General features: G+C 40.2%; 1 protein-coding gene across 2 annotated transcripts in view; it reads left to right on the top strand.

The window, feature by feature from the left end:
- Positions 1-18,132, top strand: part of LOC8032110 (SH3 domain-binding protein 5-like) — a 50,732-nt gene extending 32,600 nt beyond the window's left edge. The window contains exons 6-11 of one of the 2 annotated variants that reach the window (XM_029980657.4): positions 868-933; positions 4,354-4,396; positions 8,609-8,860; positions 12,435-12,545; positions 14,589-14,872; positions 16,341-18,132. In XM_029980657.4, coding sequence (XP_029836517.3) covers positions 868-933; positions 4,354-4,396; positions 8,609-8,860; positions 12,435-12,545; positions 14,589-14,872; positions 16,341-16,617 — 1,033 coding nt within the window. In that variant the 3' untranslated portion in view covers positions 16,618-18,132. The remainder of the gene's footprint in view (positions 1-867; positions 934-4,353; positions 4,397-8,608; positions 8,861-12,434; positions 12,546-14,588; positions 14,873-16,340) is intronic. The other variant, XM_042290464.1, reaches the window with a different exon arrangement.
- The last annotated feature ends 233 nt before the right edge of the window (positions 18,133-18,365 follow it).

Raw genomic sequence — 18,365 nt, forward strand, 5'->3', positions numbered from 1 at the left:
CACGCTACATTATTCCCACGAAGTTGTGAGGTGTAACGAGCCCTGTTAGTTTCGCTCAGGGCTTTAAAATTGTAAGACATTGCTCGGACGACAAAAAATCAACAATCCCAACGCGAAAAAGAGCATGGTGACTTGCACAGATGCCGATAACATCACAGTCCAACGGTTTGTCAATGCGGGACATGGCGCTTCTAGGTCACACCCCATCACACATGCGCAGTGTTGGTGGCGTGCCACTAAAAGTGCTCTGGTTTGTTTGCGAACATGAGTTGGTGTATATACAGAGTTACATCCATTAATGGTATTATAGTATTTACCAGTTCAAACCATTCCAGGTTAACTGTACTTCTTGTTCTTGACCTTGCAGCATGAATTTATAGTTGAAAGCTTGCCAACAAACAGCATGCTCTCTTTCTTTGTGTGCATGTGCATTATGGTGAATTTTGATGAAATCCCCATACTTATTTCTGTGTATTGTAATGAATAAAGAAATAATACCCTTGCATGGTGAGACGGCGGGAACCCTACTGCTCATCTTAGTACGGAACCAGGACATTATAACTTCCCGAGGTCTAAAATGTTGATTGTGTATAGATGGCATTTTGTTACTTCTAATGAAGTTTGTAGTACTGTTTGTAATACTGTTCACTATGCGACACTCTTCTGACGGAAAAAAAAATCTGTTGTTGGTTATAAAAACAGCATCATACTACATATCCACAAACTTGAATTCTATACATGCTTATGGTTATTGCTATATTCTTATGTTTGATGCTGATTGCCTATATTCCTTTTATGTGACCTAAACTGTAAACATTTATGACTGAATGAAGCTAGCATCAATGGTGTGGTGTTTTTTCCCCCTAGTTTATCGGCACGCACAAGTATGCTGCAGCTTAACAATTTAGCAAACCAGCATGAGCTTCAGTTGCTGTGAGTATTCCTGTTTTGTTTTTGCCTGCTTTTGTTTATTGCCCCTTTGCTTTTATTTCTTTTTTGATCCCTAGGACAGCCTTTATCAAGGCCTCACATGCATGACTCCCCTTATAATTTATTTTCTTTTGCCTGCATCTACCAAATTACGTAAGAACAGTAGTATTACACTCTTTACATAAAGCCATTTCTTTTTGGAACTTAGTTATATCCAACAATAGCCAGTTTGTGCGCTGTTATTACAAGGGGCAGTTGTTCTGAATAGAGGGCTGTTCGTCTATCCGAGAAGCTGAATGAATGGGGCCTTTGCAGCTGACACAGAAGGATATATAAATGCCTAGATTACATCTTAAATATACTGTTTGTTTTAGAGAAAAGGGATACATGTAGATTCTATTCCTTGTGTAACCTTTCAGAAAATTTCTGTTCAAACATTTTATGCCTTGCACATAGGGGTTGTGAATCACTACATTTGAAAGGTATCTTGTGAAGCCCCTTGTGTCTGGAGATATATCCTATCTACAAAGTCAGCAAATACTATGAAATAATTGCATTAAGAAAGAATGTACCATAGCATACCGGGCAAGTGCCCACTAAAAAAATTGGAGATAATCACGAAAAAATGGGGATAAGCGCTTGTTAGGCTCAAGAGCAGAAAAGCAGAAGGGATACATCATAGGATTTAATCTAACAAAAGGGTATATGAGTAATATAGGTCTGACAGAACACCCTAATCTTTTAAGCAGCCACGCCACACTCATCCAGGTTACTTCAGACCGCCACTCTCGCGTCAAGCTTTACCACTTTGCACCAGTGCATGCGCATAAAGCTTTACCACTTCACACCAGTGCAAGCATGTGAAGCTTTACCACTTCGCACCGGTGCACATGCGTAAAGTTTTACCGCTTTGCACTGGTGCATGCGCATAAAGCTTCTTAGCTTTGTACCGGCGTCTTGGAGAAGTAGCCTACACGTAGGAACTCCTTGGCTAGCTGAGTGGGTCCAGAAGCTTACTGGGGTGGGTGCTTGATATGTTCTTTGCTTTTATTTAAAATAGTTTAAAAAAAGTAGGTGCTTATTGTGATATGAGCACATGCTCACTATTTTATGGTTGGTGGATTTTGGTTTGAAGGGACACTAAAGATGATTCTAATCTTTTGTAATTAACACCCTTTACAATTGCAAGAAAAAGATAAACACTTAGTTTTTGTTTTTTAAATTTAGAGACAAGCAATTTTTTTGTTGAAAGGTGCTTGCAATGGTCAGAATATAAAAAGAATAAAGCTAAATGTGTGCCTAGTTTTTTTTTCATCACTCATTAAGAGTGATTCAATGACAATCACTTAACTGTGTGGCACAGTTGAGTGATTGTTTCTAAGCATTCTTTGCCAGCAGAGAGGAGAAGCCAGCAAATGCTTCCACCAGCGATATCTACAGCCAGTTATCCTTATCTTTGTCTTCATATTTCAATTGTGTTACAATGGAAGTTTCCATTTACTTTTTATCGTTAGGAGTATCCCCACCTGTGACACACTCATGGGCTGGTTTATGGATTTCTATCATTGCAAAGCCTGTCTTGGGGAGATAGCTGAATCAGTAGCAGCAGGAAGGTACCATCAAGAAATATCCAAAATAAACTGCAGTTTATAATTAACTTTCATGGTTCTTAAAAAAATTAATGTTCTTAAGCATTAACATCACTTTTTTTTTTGTTTAAGTGTACCTGCATCTCTCTTTGCATGTCTATTTACAGTAGGTCATTTCAAAGAGTGTCTGCATATTATGTTAACTGAATGAAGGTGCAAAAGTTTTCGTAAGCTTGTACATACTACGTACTAGTTGCAAAAATCTGAGACAGGAGTATGATGGTTTTCTGTCCAAAGTTTTTTATTTACGAATGGTCATCAGCTAGCTTCTTTTTAAGTAGTGTCATTATATGTTTTCCAAGTAAAAAATGGGGTAATTGCTAGCCAAAAGATTTGAAAACTGGAGACGGTTTACCTTGTTTTTTACATTGTAGTTTTACTAATACCCTTGCATAGTTGGTTGGACAGTATCTAAAAAGCAAATTGCTTATACATATTTATGAGGATCTGTTGGTCAATTTTTTTATTTGGGTATTGTTGCAAATTGTGTTAGCTCTGACGAATAGTGAATACTAATTGTATATTTTAGGCATTTGTGAATAGTACATTTTGAGTTCGAAGCTAATTCAAAGCGAATACTAGTGGTTTCGGCTGAATATTTTCTAATTTATAATAGAAAAGTTTCTCCAAGCCTTTCATTACTGCAACATACTTAACAAAAATCTAGCTGAACTTGTAAAGGTTGTTTCCAAGCCTCCATTTGGAAAGACAATCACCAATGATGAATACAGGTTGTCAAGGCATTTCTGCTTAACATATGCTCTTGCATATGTTAAGCACAATTTAATTTTGAAAATTCTCTTGCAATGTAAACAGCATTCACAAAGTTTCCATTCGGCCTAAATACACCAGGTTTATGTGTGTATCACTTGCTTTGAAAGTTTGCTTTTCTTGTACACGACTACAATATTTGTACTCTTTAAAGTGTTGTTCAGAGTGGATTAGCTCCGTTGAGCGCTCTCCTTACAAAGCACTGATGCACTGCGAAGAAGCAACACCTGTGGAGATCGCTTCCGTGGGTGTTGCTTCTCCGCAGTGCTCCAGTGCTCGATAAGAAGCATGTTCAATGGGGCTAACTTGTCGCAATCGACACTTGAAAAAGATTTATATGCAGTTCATCTCGAAGAGAATATCGAATAGCATACTATTAGAAACTACTATTAGAAAATTCGAATATGCTCACAGTCCTAGTATTTATTCACATTACATAAATTTGTTTTTTCTTGATGGTGATGGTGAAACTTTGGTTTTTACTTTAATGTTCTAGAAAACACCAGGCCTTTCAGAGCTTAGTTATGAGGCAGTTCTTTGCACATGTTACTTGCTGTATTCATCAGCACCACTTGTTGCCCATTTTCACAAGATGGTGTCTCATTCTTCTTTATTGATTTTGGGGCCCTTTCTGTCTGGACTGTTTATCAAATGAAAGCCCTTGAATGACACACCCGGTTTGGTAGCAATTATATTTTGGTAACAATTATATTTTAGAAAGCAGGTTGCTGTAGTGGTCTGAGGGAAGGCAAGTTAGCTGTAAAATTGGAGTGGGCTGGCTCTCTGGTTTTGAAAAAAAGCTACAAAGTCTTAGCAAAATCAAAATCTGGATTAGCACCAGCTAAGTTAGGCCATCTTTTGGGGGGTAAGTTAGCCTGTGGGATATGCTAACAGCAGACATACAAGCTTCATGGTGTTTGGTGTTTATCATTATGAAAACTTCTAAAAGTTTTTTTGGATGCCTTCATGTTAGCATGTTTTGTACAGTATGTCTTTTTTACAGACCATACTTTGAAATGAAGGCACGGCTCAATGAAGCACTTGAGGTAGGTAGCATTTTATTTAATATTGTTACAACCTGTGATTAGTCAAGAAAAGGCTGATGTTACTGGGATTACTGTTGCAAAAACCTACTGTAGGCAACTTCATTTTTGCAGGCTGAATATTTCGTGAATAATACAAAGGGTCGGTTTTGTCAATATTTTGCGGACAAAAATGTTGCTATTGAGAGTGATATGCTGTGTGTTTGTTACCATAGGGCAATATATTCGTTTAACTTATTTTTCTTGGCAACAGTCACAAAATATGTGAATATTAAGTCCTTGCAAAAATTAAGTCTTTTACAGTATTTACCAAACTGTTGTGCAAAAAATACATTGGAAAATATGTGGTAATGGAACATTTTTATTGCTCCTTGCAGCTACTTGCAACTGCAGACAGTCTATTTGTTTAGCTGAGTGCTACAGTGTCTCTCTTGTGTCTACTTACAGACGGAGCGAAGTCGAAATTCCTAATGTGTCTTTTTATACTTGGCATCAACTTCTCTTCGTGACTTCCGTTCGTCCGTCTGTTCGTCCATGCATTTCCCACTAAATACAGCGGGGAAACTGAATTGGTGTTAAGGTCTAGTGACCTAACATCAGGTAACCTATACACTAATTCTGTTTCTCCGCTAAATTTATCAGCGAAATTGATGTCACATTACCTATGCACCAATTTACTTTCCCCACTGAATTTAGAGGGAAATTTAATGTCACATTACTGACACCTTGAGACCTATACATCAATTTAATTTCCCTACTTAATCTGTCAAAGAATTGCATAAAAAAAAGGTTCTTCGGTCTCCAAATTACAGTTTACACTCTTCTAAATAATTTTAAACAATCCAACCTTAAATGCTGCATTTCATGAATTACAGGACTATGAAGATAAGGGTTACTTCCAATTTTTGTTTGCTGTTTCTCTATCATTGAATGCTTTCTGTGTGCATTTGTTTTGTACTGAAATTAAATAATCATCAAGCAAGAAAAAATTTATGCCATGCTAGACATGAACAAAAAGCAGTGCTCTCCTGGACAAGTTGGGGCATTGAGCTGCCTATTTGCCTTCTACTCTATTGGTCAGTTATATAACATCCTATTGCAAGCAAATAAAGATGCAAAAGAAAGAAACGAAAACTAGAAAGGTAATGTCTCATTGCATCTCAAAATGTAAAAGAAAATCAAATAAAGATTGTAGCTAGCAAAAAATCAAGAGTTATTTGTTCTAGAATGGCGGTTTTACATCAATAAAAGTTGTTAATGAAACTGCACTTTAAATACACAGTACTGTAAAATCCCATATGGGATTTACAGTAAATCCCGTACGGGATTTTACGGCACTGTACTTCCGTGCGATTGCCCATCTCATTTTTCTGGCTCAATATCTAAAACATAAAAATTCGAGACGGGCCCATCACTGTTTGCGTCTTTGATGCTTTGAACTGCTGTCCCAAGCTATGGGCACTTTATAGATGTATTTAGAGCGGTATAGATGTATAATTCAAACTTGTGCACCAGTAGAAAAACAGGACATTGTGAGAAGTTCTAAACAAAAAAATTGAAAGGTGGCCACTGCGGACGTTGCCTTGGGCAAAAATGTCCACGTGTGGAGGTACATTTTAAAACGCTGTACTTTTGACGGAGACAAAACAATGAAACATGTTTTTCATGGAATATTATGAGGGTGTAAAGGAGAGTGATTCCTCCAAATTTGAAAAGGATTGATGATGTGTTTCTTTAATTGGACATTAAATTTTTGAAACTTTTCAAGTTTGGATTTGTTTAAAGCGTTGTAAATAATTTGAATTATAAACTAGAGCAGCAATTTATTTTTTTGATAAGAGACACTTTTATGAAGGACATACGAAAAAAGTTTCAGTTTAATATCCTTAACACATAACGAGATAATGAGTCACAAAAATGGCGTCAAAACGTTAAGGGGAGACGTGGGTCGAAACCTTGGACTATAACCTTTCATTTCTGAAAATATCAAGCTGAAAATCGCACAAGAAAATTTCTAAAAATGCGTCCAAGTGAGCAGTGGTGACGTGAGAACCGGGCAAAAGTCGCGAAAATTTGTGGTTTGCGTCCTTCTGCCGCGAAAGTAACGCGCCACCCGCCATTTCGCATGCGGCGGCAGCCGTCTCCTCTGCTCAATAGTAAAATATGGCTGCTGTGCCCGAAAACCAAGTTCGCCTCCAGGACTACTGTGGAGACGGCCACAGCGATTGCTGTACTTTGGTACAACAAAGGCCATACAGGCTTTGAAAGAGTGCTGGAAGAGATTGGAGTACTTCCTTCTGAACATTTGGTCATGCATGGTGACCATTGCGATCAAATGCGCATCAAGAAAATGAACACCAAGCAAACAGTGGAAGCCATGGCACATTTACGCAGCACAGTGAAGAGGGCCCGGAGCGAGGAAACAACCCGCAAGAGCCAGGAGGGACAAATTTATTGTGCTGGAGGGTTTTAGAAACTTGTCAGTGCATTTTGCCATTGTGGCCAGATTTTATGCAAATAGAGTGGCATTTCAATGAATAGAAACTTCACAAACTTTCAAACTTGGTTTTTCTCATTTTTACGTTTTTTGAAAATTTCACGTTTTCCGGGCAGCCTTTTGTGAACTTATAGTTAACCTATAGTAACGAAATTTGGTACACATGTTCTTCAAGACATGTAGAGGGCTGATATCTAATTGAAACTGAATTTTGTATCAGCATTAGTTATGAAACTTCTTATTGTTTCAAGGTAGACTGAAAATAATTAGGTACAGAGCACAAACTTTTTTTGCATAGTTCTAGTATTTTTGTGCAAAGTGTGGCTAGATATCAGCACTCTGCAATCTCTGAAGGGTCAAATAAGATACAGCACGATACTTTTCTTGTAAATTTAGTATATCAACCTTCCCGGAAAAAGTGCTCTTTTTTTGCATTGTGTATTTCATAACTCGATAACTATAGTAGCTAGGTGAAAACTAAATACATACTTGAAATCCGCATGAAAAACTATACGAAGGGCTGAATCTTTATGTCTCTAGTTAAAGAAATAAAAAAAAAGTTGTTTCGGGGAGCGTATCCCCTTAAAGCAGCCAGATTTATAAATTTTTTGTGTGCGATGTATAATTTTTAGAATTCTGTAAACATTCAAGAGTATGCTAACTATAATTCACTGCTTCTTGAAAAAATCTTATTTTAATACATGCAGTCAAACTTGACAGAACCGACAAAGCCCAAAAATGGCATTGTTGTCTCGGGGCAGTTATGTTTTTTGTCTTTAGAGATATCTGTTTCCTTTTAAAAAACATTTGTGATTTCGTTCCCTCCACGTATTGTCACGAACGACAATTGATGAGGCGACGAAAAATGAAGCAAACTAAACATTTAATGGGGCGAACTTGTGCCGAAAACAGAATAGAAAAAGGCTAGCGTCGCAGGCGTCGATGTCGGCGAAACAGCAGGATCGAACGCTGGGACGAGACTGACTCTGGCTCGCCACGTGGAGCACCTTTTCTACCCACGTGGTTTTCTGGAACATTCGGCGTAGAACGTTCCGTGCATAGAACAGCCGTAACTCAATCAGATGAGTAGGTTCTCAAACTTAACGAGAATGCCAATAGAAAGAATAAATAAAAGAACATTCCGATCTCTGGAATCGAACCTGGATCCTTCATACGACAGCCAAGCACGGTGACCATGCGGCCACGGATGCACTCACTCGGCAATGCATCTGGCAATTTTGGGGAGTAACATATAAAAATATGAAGAAAAACAAAAATGCGAACCAAACTCGCGTGTTCAATTTTATCTGAACACACCCCAAGTTTGTTCTTTACTGTTATTGCATTTGAATTTGAATTTTTTCATTGCACAATCATCGACCTAGATAGAGCTTTTATTACTACTAAGGTAGTATACATTTGTTTTAAATATAGGTTGATTATATTATTTTTATTCCCTGCTACAATTTTTGTGGTGAAATCAGCTGTGCCGGTATTTCTAAATGATAGATTTTTGATGGAATATTACGAGGATGTAAAGGAGAGCGATTCCTCCAAAAGGGGTCTATATGTTTTTTATCCTTGTGCCAAAAACTACACATATGTCATAAAACTGGCGGCTGCACAAAAAATAATTTTTGTGCCACTGACCGACCCGCAGTTGCACGAGAACAGGAAGCATGTAGGGCTGACTTGGCATCTTGGCCTTACCCACGCAGGAGCAAAAGAAGCGGGTGTTCCAGATGGAAGAGGATGTGATGCGCGTCAAGTTCTCCTATACGGAGGCCCTGCACAACCTGGAGGAGATCAGTGACCAGATGCACCAGAGTCGGCTGATGGGAAGCAGCAGCGGGAGCAGTGAGCTCAGCGGAGGGGAGCTCAGCAGCAACAGCGAGGCCGGTGGCAGCCACACTGGCTGCACCGTTGGTCCACATCGTCTAGTCAAGTCCTCCAGTCTCTCCAGCTCTGAGGTCAAGGGAAAGAGGAGTTTTTCGCCTTTTGTGTTTTGACCCAGAATGCGCTTCGACATCTTGGCAAAAGAATTGTGATAGAAAAGGTTCCACATTAAGTGCCTACCCCTCAATTTTATTACATTCAGAAAATACACAAAGAATATATTTTTACATCATGTTGACCTAAGGAGTGCCAATCTCCCAGTTTTACCTGATTATCCACAAATTTGGAGTGAATGTTTGCTCAGGATTTTATGGTGTACAGTCGAGCCCGGATATGTCACACTCGGATACTTCGGATTATTATTTATATGGAACAGTCCAAACATCCCTTTGAAAATCACATGTAATTGTATAGGAGCGTTTTTCTATAGACACTTCCATGGCGAGGACACTCGATATAGCGAACAAAGCAGGGCGGCCCCTCGCTTCTCCTGCGGTCGGATTGCGCCCGAGGCGAGCAAATAGCTTGCGGGGCTGGCAGACCGCCAAGTCAGCAGAGACGCTCATGCACACCTTGAGTACTGATCAGAATTACGTGTTTTCGACTAAAATCAATAATAAAGAATTTATTTCCATCTTACGTTGATGGTGGCAAATGACGATCAAGGAATAAAGCTGTATGGCACAGCTTGACAAGTCCTTGACAAGTCGGCAAAAAAAAACAAAAACATTTACATATTTGATTATCACAATTTAACAAAGCATGTTTCACACATAATATATTTTATCATCGGCTATAACAGGAAAGTGACCTATAACAGGAAAGTGACAGGAAAGTAGGGCAGCCTCGGTAGTTTAATGCTTAATAAAACCAAACTGTGAAGCAGTTATCGAGTTTTGCTTAGTTAAAAAATTAGAGAGTGTATGAAGTACCTTTTCAAGTGCTTTAGAAAATACTGGCAATACGGAAATCAATCTGTAATTACTAATTACCCATATCATTTACACTCCCCTTTTTGTGTAGTACTAACACTTTGGCTATTTGCATTCGTTCAGGAAAAACACCAGTAACCAAAGAAAGATTAAATATATGCGTTAGCACTGACGCTAAAAAATGAACAACATACTTAACAGGCCTTATTTGTAAACCATTCACGTCACAAGCTCCACTATACTGAAGTTGTAAAATCACATTAATGACCTCAGCTTGTACAACCAAATCTAAAAAAAATTGAGCTGCTGTTTCTGTCATCATCAGAAACACAAGACTTTACAGTATCAATGCCACCTCCAATATTCACAAAAGGCTCATTAAAAGCGTTCGCCAAAGACTATCCAGTTAGTTGAACACCGTTACGCACTATTTTATAAATTCAAATAGATGAACGGTTTCGATTTAAAAGAGAGTTTAACTCCTTCCACGTGACATCGTAAACAGCTCTGCCGCCTTGAACACCTTGAAGTAGTAGCGCTCCCTAACACGCCCTCAATTATCACAAATAAAAAAGTAACTGTGACTAGTTATTTCAGAAAGCATGCAATTTACAGGCTCTCTTGATCATCTCATTTATGCCAAGCGACTACATGTACATTAAGAAGCAGCCGCCTGTGTTCACGGCAAAGAATATCCAGGACGTCCTCCGCTTGAACTTCAATGTCACGGTGAACATTCAAAAGCGCTAGACCGAGAAGTCGCTCTATCGAACTGGACACTCTCAGGTATGTTTTCAACCGTTGAACGAAGAGGACAAGCGCTCACCTTCCGCCTTTGTTTTGGGCAGAGTCAGTCGCTCTCTAGGATCTTGAGGAGACGATGGACGTTTGGGAATAGGGCCTGTGGACAGAGGGCGACCGCCTGTAGAGCGCACGTGACGGGCGTTTCACGTTTCTCCCTCTTGCATTTGGCAGCCCATATGAGCAGCTCACATTGGAGTTCAGGAACTGAAACCAGACCTGAATAGAGCTCCAAAAACTCTTCAGCGGCGAAACCTGCCCCGCTTTCCAAGATCTTTGCAGGCAGAAGCGACAAAAGTAATTGCAACGTACGCTGGTTCTTTTTAAATTTCCCATCTAACTGTATACTAATCAGGTAATTCAAGAAAGGAGGGAACACGGAACGCTTAAAATGCTCTTCCGTGCTTCCAGAGGGAATGTTAGAGCGGTGACGTTGCCGACTTGTTACTCGCGGCATCTAAATTTCAACTTCCGCTGTATCGGCCATTTTAATGGTGGCTTGAAATATTGCCAAGTGTTTGTGCATAAATGCTTGCTCTAATTTTTTCATTTTTTTTTTCGTGTTGCTGTTTAATTTTTTTATGACAGTATAGCTATCCTTTTGTTTTGTCTGGCTGGCACGTGTTGGTAATGCAGTGATACTTCAAAAAGCGGGGGGAGTTCTGTGCTGTGAGGAAGCTTTTAAAGTTGGTGGGTTGCAACTACGACGACAGTAGAACAGTGAGCCATCACGCTTGTATTCCTGTAAATGAAGCCTGTTCCATTTTCAATCTGACTGTACAGCTTTACTTGTTTCATATTAACAGCGCCTCCCTAATCTTTGCATGAGCGTCCGTACCGCCGAATTCACCGCACTTCGTCAACGGGAGGGGGGGGGGAAGGAATAATAATGGCGGTGAGCCCCCCCCCCCCCAAATAAAATCCTGGCTACACCGCTGCTTGGGCCATTCATGGAAGACTGACCACAGTGAAACTCTAGTGATGTGTATAGCAAGTGCTCAAGAAATAGTACTTTTTTTTCAGTTGTAGTTGTTTTTAATTTATGGGTTTTGAATTTGTGAAAATTATGAATGCTTTCTCACAGAGCTCTGTGTAACAGTATGGCTTGTATTGGAGCTTAAAGTAATTGGTCGTGGGATTTAACACTTTGTGCACATTTCTTCCCACAAACTTTGTGCTTTGGTAATGCAAGTCTCAAGAAAGAACATTTACCTTTCAGATCTGCTGTGATTCCTTTCATAATTTTGTTGTTGCTGTCAATATTACAATTTCATATTGTAATGTTTAGCAGACCTGTAATGTCTAGCAGAATACTTTGAAGTTTTTTGTAAAAGGGATAAGTGAAATATTACATGTGATTTTCAAGAGTATGTTTGGGCTGTTCGATATAAACAATAATTCGGAACGAAATGAAATAAGAGGTCGTTTCCATGGTGATTTTTTTTCTAGCTATACTACAAAGATAATTGCGATATTTGGAGTATAAGAGGGGGGTCATTTTCAATAAACTATTTAAGCCGAGACAAGGCTTCGCAACATCTGCGGCATTTGAGTTCACCCTCACTTTTTGCCATGACTTCTAGCCTCAACCACCAGGATCGCGACATCCGACAACAAAACACTCCAGCTTCTTTGACATCATTTTATTAGCAAAAATGGAACAATGAACGCTTCGAATCTCACTCTGAATTATTGAGTTCTCCCTTAGGAATTTTGGTCTAAAAACATGTGGTTGCATATACTATTTACGGTAACCTTATTTCTTGCACAGGAAGCAAGGACCGAAACAATGTTATTGAAAACAAAAGCAGCTGTACAAACAAGCACAAACTTAACCATGCTTTGTTTCGCTTTCCACTTGTGCTCTTCATAACGAGAGGTGTTGGAGCTGTGTGCACACTTTTGGTCATTGCAGATGCTGAAAATTTATGAGGACATCTGCAATGATGAGATGTACCGGAAACTTCCCGAACCTCAACGGGTCATTCCAAGGCGGCCCCCGGGGATCCGGAGAGCGTTCTCAGAGGTGCGTTTGTCCAACTCTTGAATTGACTGAAACTTCACTGCCACACTTGCTCTGGTGCATCAACATTTTAACCATAATATTTATGTCGGCTTGTAAATACTTTTATTTAGAAATCTTCCTGCTCTGCGCACTCCTGATTCTCCTCGAACGACACAAACAAAAAGGTAAAAGAAAGAAAAAGAAGTGTTGTGAATAAAAAAAAAGCTAAGTTACTTGAGGGTGGAATATTGCCCCTTTTGTATAGACATAAGATACAAACTGGTTGCACGAATCAGGTTAATTTCTAAAAAAATGACATCTATGCTTGAAATTTATGCTTTTCATTGGTGTGCTGTGTCTACATTTACCCTGCATGCTAAAATGATGGCTTTTGGCATTACACAAAATTCTGTTTAAAGTTTAAAAGTAAAGAAACTTCATAATATAAAGGGACACTGACAGCCCCCCAAAATGTATTTTTATTTTTTCCTGGCAATTTAAAATACTGTCAGAAGACTATCCAATCAGTATTAGGGGCAAAGCTCCTTAGGGGCTAGCCATGTCCGTATGTCCATCCGCCATCAGGTCCACATGGTCCTGCTCGTGAGCTCACGTGCTCACAAGCACGTGAGCACGTGCTCCTGTGCTCGTGTAGGGAAAAAAAAAAAAAAAAAAAGAACCACATCTTTACGTGGTGAACGATGTTGGTTGGGGCGAAGCTCTGGTGGTCCTTCTCTGCGTAGACTGTGAGCCGCAGCATGCCGAGCCTTTTGTTCGTTTTCATTCATTCATGTCAGAAAGAGAATGTGTGGTATGGAACGTGCTTATATACGCATTTCAGTATTTGACCGCAGCGTGACATGGATGAAAACGAACGAAAGGCTCGGCATGCTGCGGTTCAGCGTCTACGCAGACAAGCACCACTAGAGCTTCGCCCCAATCAACATCATTCACCACATGGAGATGCGGTTGTTTTTTTTGCTACAGTGTCATATATCAATCAATCAATGAGTCTTTATTTTTGGCCTTATAGCCAACGGTGCCCCATACAAAAACCTGCCTTGACGTGGCCCCAGGTATATTTTTAATAGAGCCAAAAAACGCAACTGCTTAAAATCAAAACCGAAACTGGACTGGGGAGGAAGCAGAAATGTAGAGAGGAGAGTTTCCGCAACTCACATCACTAAACCCGACCACATTTTATTTTTTCTTTGATTCTTTGGGTGTGTGAAGCAGACTAAAAAGCGCACATCGCAGGAAAAACGCACACGTCAATCAAAAAGTGCTTGACTTTTCGCGTTTTTCTATCTCTTTCCAATTCATGATCGCAAGACAAGCAATGTCTTCAGCCATTAGAAGGGGCGATGACTCAATGATGTCTTTCTGTTAATCAGCTTGGAGGTCAGATGTGTCGTACACAGTAAATCCTAATTGTTTTGATCGCTAAAAATTTATCTTGTGAAGCTAGACAAATTCGCCTGAATCGCAAACAACAGCTCTGAAGTGGAGGTCCCACTTCGTTGTCCACAGCCATCGCTTAGTTCGCTTTGTCCAGCCCATGTACGACGCCATGTTGAGAATTGTGCAGAGAATGCACAAAGCACTTCCTGTAGTCTGTGCAACTTATTTTTTTCAAGCAACATATTATCAGCATTTTAGAAGCCACAAAAAAAATGGGCTTTATATATTTTTCTATTTTTAATATTGAGTGTGTGCCTTCAATGACCCACGAATTTGATTATATTTCGTGTGTGTGTTTAAACCATAGAAAATGGCACGTGACCACAGAGAAGAGAGTGAGCGCGACTCAAACTGGCCAGTTCTTGATCGGTAGTTGTTGGATGGAAAGAAAACGAATTTTGAGCCGCAAAATGTCTTGTGGGTAGTTGGGCGCTCAAATGTCATGTACAAATAAAAACCTTAGCAAGCATAAATACCCAGTCAGTGTCCCTGCAATTGCTTAATGATTTACGCATTTCTTAAACTAGAGCTGAATCTTTAAACACGGTGCTCTTCTAAAACTGTTTTGGTAGCTCCTGCCAATGGCTTGTTTCATCAATGCAGGAGGAACGTGGAACAGCAGCTTTATACCACCGCACCACGGAACCACTTCGGGGCCTGGTCTCCTCGTTGGTGGACCGGGTTTTCACTGCAAGGCAGGCCAAGGTTCCAGAACCGAAAGCATCCTCAACTCCTCTCGCAAATGACCGGGTGACCGCAGTGTCTGCAGTGCCTCCTCTGAAGCAGCTTGTAGCCAACGTCGTGGACCGCATGTTTCCAGAAGCTTCGAGCGACCACGACCCTTCTCGCGACAAACATCCCCAAACGGACGAGTCTGCCTTACCCTCGTACGAAACTCTCAATCTTTCCGTAACATGGACACGGGTTAAGTGAAATTAACTTTTCTTAGGGCCAACTTTTGCCGGTCATATTTTTTTTTTATTTTAAAGCTTGCGTAGAACTATGAGTTTTTGTGAGGCAGGGGATAATCTAGTTTCACCTTTCCTGGGCTGTGTAGGAAAAAAGAGAAGGAAATGAAGGACTAAGAAGGGGGATCGTGACTCTGCCTATTCTCTACTGAGAAGGGTGAGGAACAGAGAGGATGTGTGAGAAAGAGAAGTGAGAAAAGGGACAGCGTGTGTTATGCACTGGTCTTTAGGCCTTTTTGGTCATTCTTGCAAGTTACCTAAATCTCTAGAAAAGACATGGAAGTGTGTGTATAGCCCTGTAAAGTGCTTTTGAGTGAGCAGTGACACGAGTGCATTCAATTCTCTCCTGAAGAGAGCCTTTCAGAGCGCTGTGGAAAGGGTATAAAAGCTTTAGGAACTTCCCCAGTTTAACGTGTGGAGTAATGATTTTTTTTTCAAAACTCTGAACTAGCAAAACAATATGGAAGGGCTCTTAGGATCTGCTGGTTAGCACATACACATTTTGATAAAGTCTCTTACATTTGCTTTGGCTAAGATGCACAGTTTAGTAGAATTGATGCAGATGTGATTTGGCAGGATGGTGGTACTATTGTCATCTTGACAATGCTCTTTACTGCAGTTTGTTCTTGTTTAAATGGTTTAATTTTATTTGAATAGAGAATGCACAATGGAATGTTAATTTCCTATTTGATATTGAGCATCAATATAATCAATTAATTTATGTCATTTTACCTATACTCCGTCCTTCCCTAAGCTGACAGTGGAGTGGAAGCTGCATGTTTATTGTACCACTTGTACGTCTATCGTCCCATGATCACACTCCCGCCCATACCCACGTGCAGAGAGCAGGGTCAGAGTTGATGAGAGGCAGGTGATCAATTGTTCCAGCACACTGTCATCTTAGGACTGAACGGAGTATAGACAGTATCACAAAACCATGGCAGCTATAGAGGTAGAAATTGAAACGGAGGAGGAGATGAGAGCACACAAAGTCGTTAGAACACCAAGCTCCGGTCTGAACAATTAGTGGGTAAACGCGAAGCTAGCTTTGTCTCTGCTCACTGTTCGAAGGCGAACACCCGGCATCGGATGCTTGCATGTGGCATTTGAACATGGAGAACAGCGAGTAGGGACAAAGGCAGCTACATTCACATCTACCCACTAATCATTCCTACCAGAGTTTGGCGTTCTAACCTCCCTGTATGCTTTCATTTCCTCCTTTCCCTCAATTTGTTTTTGTATATATGGGACTTCCAGAACAAAAGCATCACCAGAGTTTATGCATTCGTGTTTAGGTAGCTGTCAGGACGAAGGATTTAATGTGGCAAGCAGGTCTTTACTCAAATGTTGTTCAGATCGTTGAAAACATGCGACAACGTTGTTGCAGAGCATCGAGTGTTCCACTGGCGACACTGGAAGATCTCTCCCCAATGGTGATGCTGGACATTGAGTCATCCTTGGCAAGAGCTACTCAGGGCCTGTGCCTGGACATGATCACTCCACGGCTGCAGCCCGTCGAAGAGGGCTCGGACACAGACAGTCTCCTGAGTACAGGGACCGGAGGCACGCTAGACGACCGGCAGATCGACTGTCTGCTTCTAGACCGTGTCCTTGAGGGCGACTACCAAGACGTTCTCAACTCCTTTAAAGAGTCCAACTTGTAGAAGCCCGCTCCCAGGAAACTATGTTTGCTTGTGCACAAAGCCTATGCATGTGTTAGACCAAATGCAGCTAAGATTGAGTTGTGTGGTAAGAGAGGATGGCAGTTGCAGTTGTACCATGATAAGTGTAACCTCTATAGTAAGTGATGGGTTATGAACCCAGTAAGTGCTCCGCCTAAAGTGCGAGCTCTCTGCCTTTGACAATACTTCATTGTACGCTCAGGCAAAGCCCGGTGGAAAGCAATGAGCATATGATGGAGGCAGAGCTTCTACTGTTTCCTTAACCTGTTACCAACTATAGTAGCTTCTCAGCCCCTTTAAAGGAGCGGTGCAACGATATTCAATTGGAATGTTTTTCACTTTACACAAGCTTACTGGCACTATTGGGACTCAAGGATGCTCGCACGCAACGCCACTGGCCAAGAAACTCCTTTGTTGCGGTGTAATTTCAAGGACAAAAGCGATCATTTTCATTCAATCTCTCCTTTGCAAAATTTGATGACGTAACGTGGGGATTGCAGTACACCCCAATGATGATATTTGAATGCGGTTCATAGATTGGACCCGAGAATTGCGTGAGCACTCGATTTGGGCTCGTGATAATTACTAGCTCGAGAAGCATTCGGGTCGTGGCCCGTGTCCAATCGCTGCAACGACGACTGTAGCCAAGCCATAACAATGTCGGGAACTCAGCGCGTGTCCTGTACTTTGCCAACCCCAGCACGTGGCTATGATCAACATTGGTGGCATATAATCGGCTCCAGATCACGTGGCCGCTTGTTCTGGCTGAGAGTTGAGGGGTTGAACGCTGCTCGGTTTTCTTTAATTTTTTTTCTGGGACTTCAATTGCGGGGTGAAAAACGAATTCGTGTTTCATAGGTCGTTAACGTAAGGGATCCATTCTGAGCGGTATTTGCGCAAAGTACAAAAATTGTTGCACTGCCCCTTTAAGCAGTTGATTGGATTGTATGAAATATTATTGTTTCGATTTCCTGACAAATGTTTTCCTAATGATGTAATATTTATATGTTTTGGGAAAATGGGACTATAGTCTTGCTGGAGATATTGTGAGACAGCAAAGTGAGACATGATGCATAGGTTTTGGTAATACTTTATAAAAGGTAGGTCTAGTCAGAAACCTGATATTTTATTTTCAATTGAATATTCCTTTCAGACCGGATTGAAACTTCCACAAAGTACCTTATTCCTCGCAAGTTTAGCTTGCTCATACTCTTTTTGTTTCAACACTTTTCCAGGTACTTTCCTGTTCATTTGTTGGTTGAAAGCATATTCATATCTGCTTAACATTTCTACACAATCAATTACATCAATGATTTTAACAACTGCTTCCTGAATAGTTCAAACTCTAATTGGTTTGCAAGATTTTTTGTGAGACTCATTTAGGGCAAATGCAATTTATGGCAAGTCTTCGGCCAAATCAGAATATGTAATTAAAAGTATGCTACATTCTACGATGAAAAGAATAAAAGATGTGCTATATAGTATTCAAAATTTACATATACTTTGAGAAACTTTTTAGTTGACATAAAAGATTGTTTATACTGTACAGTTCAATAATCTAGGCTTCTATTATTATTAGCATATGGTCTTTCTTCTAAGAGTGCCAATAATAACTTTTATTCGAAAATTAAAATGAAATCAGCAATTCTATATGAAAACAGGGCAAGTATTGTCATCTTGGAAAATACAGGAAACTAGCAGGGAATTGACCTATAACATGGCTATGAAGT

This window comes from Ixodes scapularis, unplaced genomic scaffold, assembly GCF_016920785.2.
Source record: "Ixodes scapularis isolate PalLabHiFi unplaced genomic scaffold, ASM1692078v2 PGA_scaffold0__279_contigs__length_252992795, whole genome shotgun sequence".
Lineage (NCBI taxonomy): Eukaryota > Metazoa > Arthropoda > Arachnida > Ixodida > Ixodidae > Ixodes > Ixodes scapularis.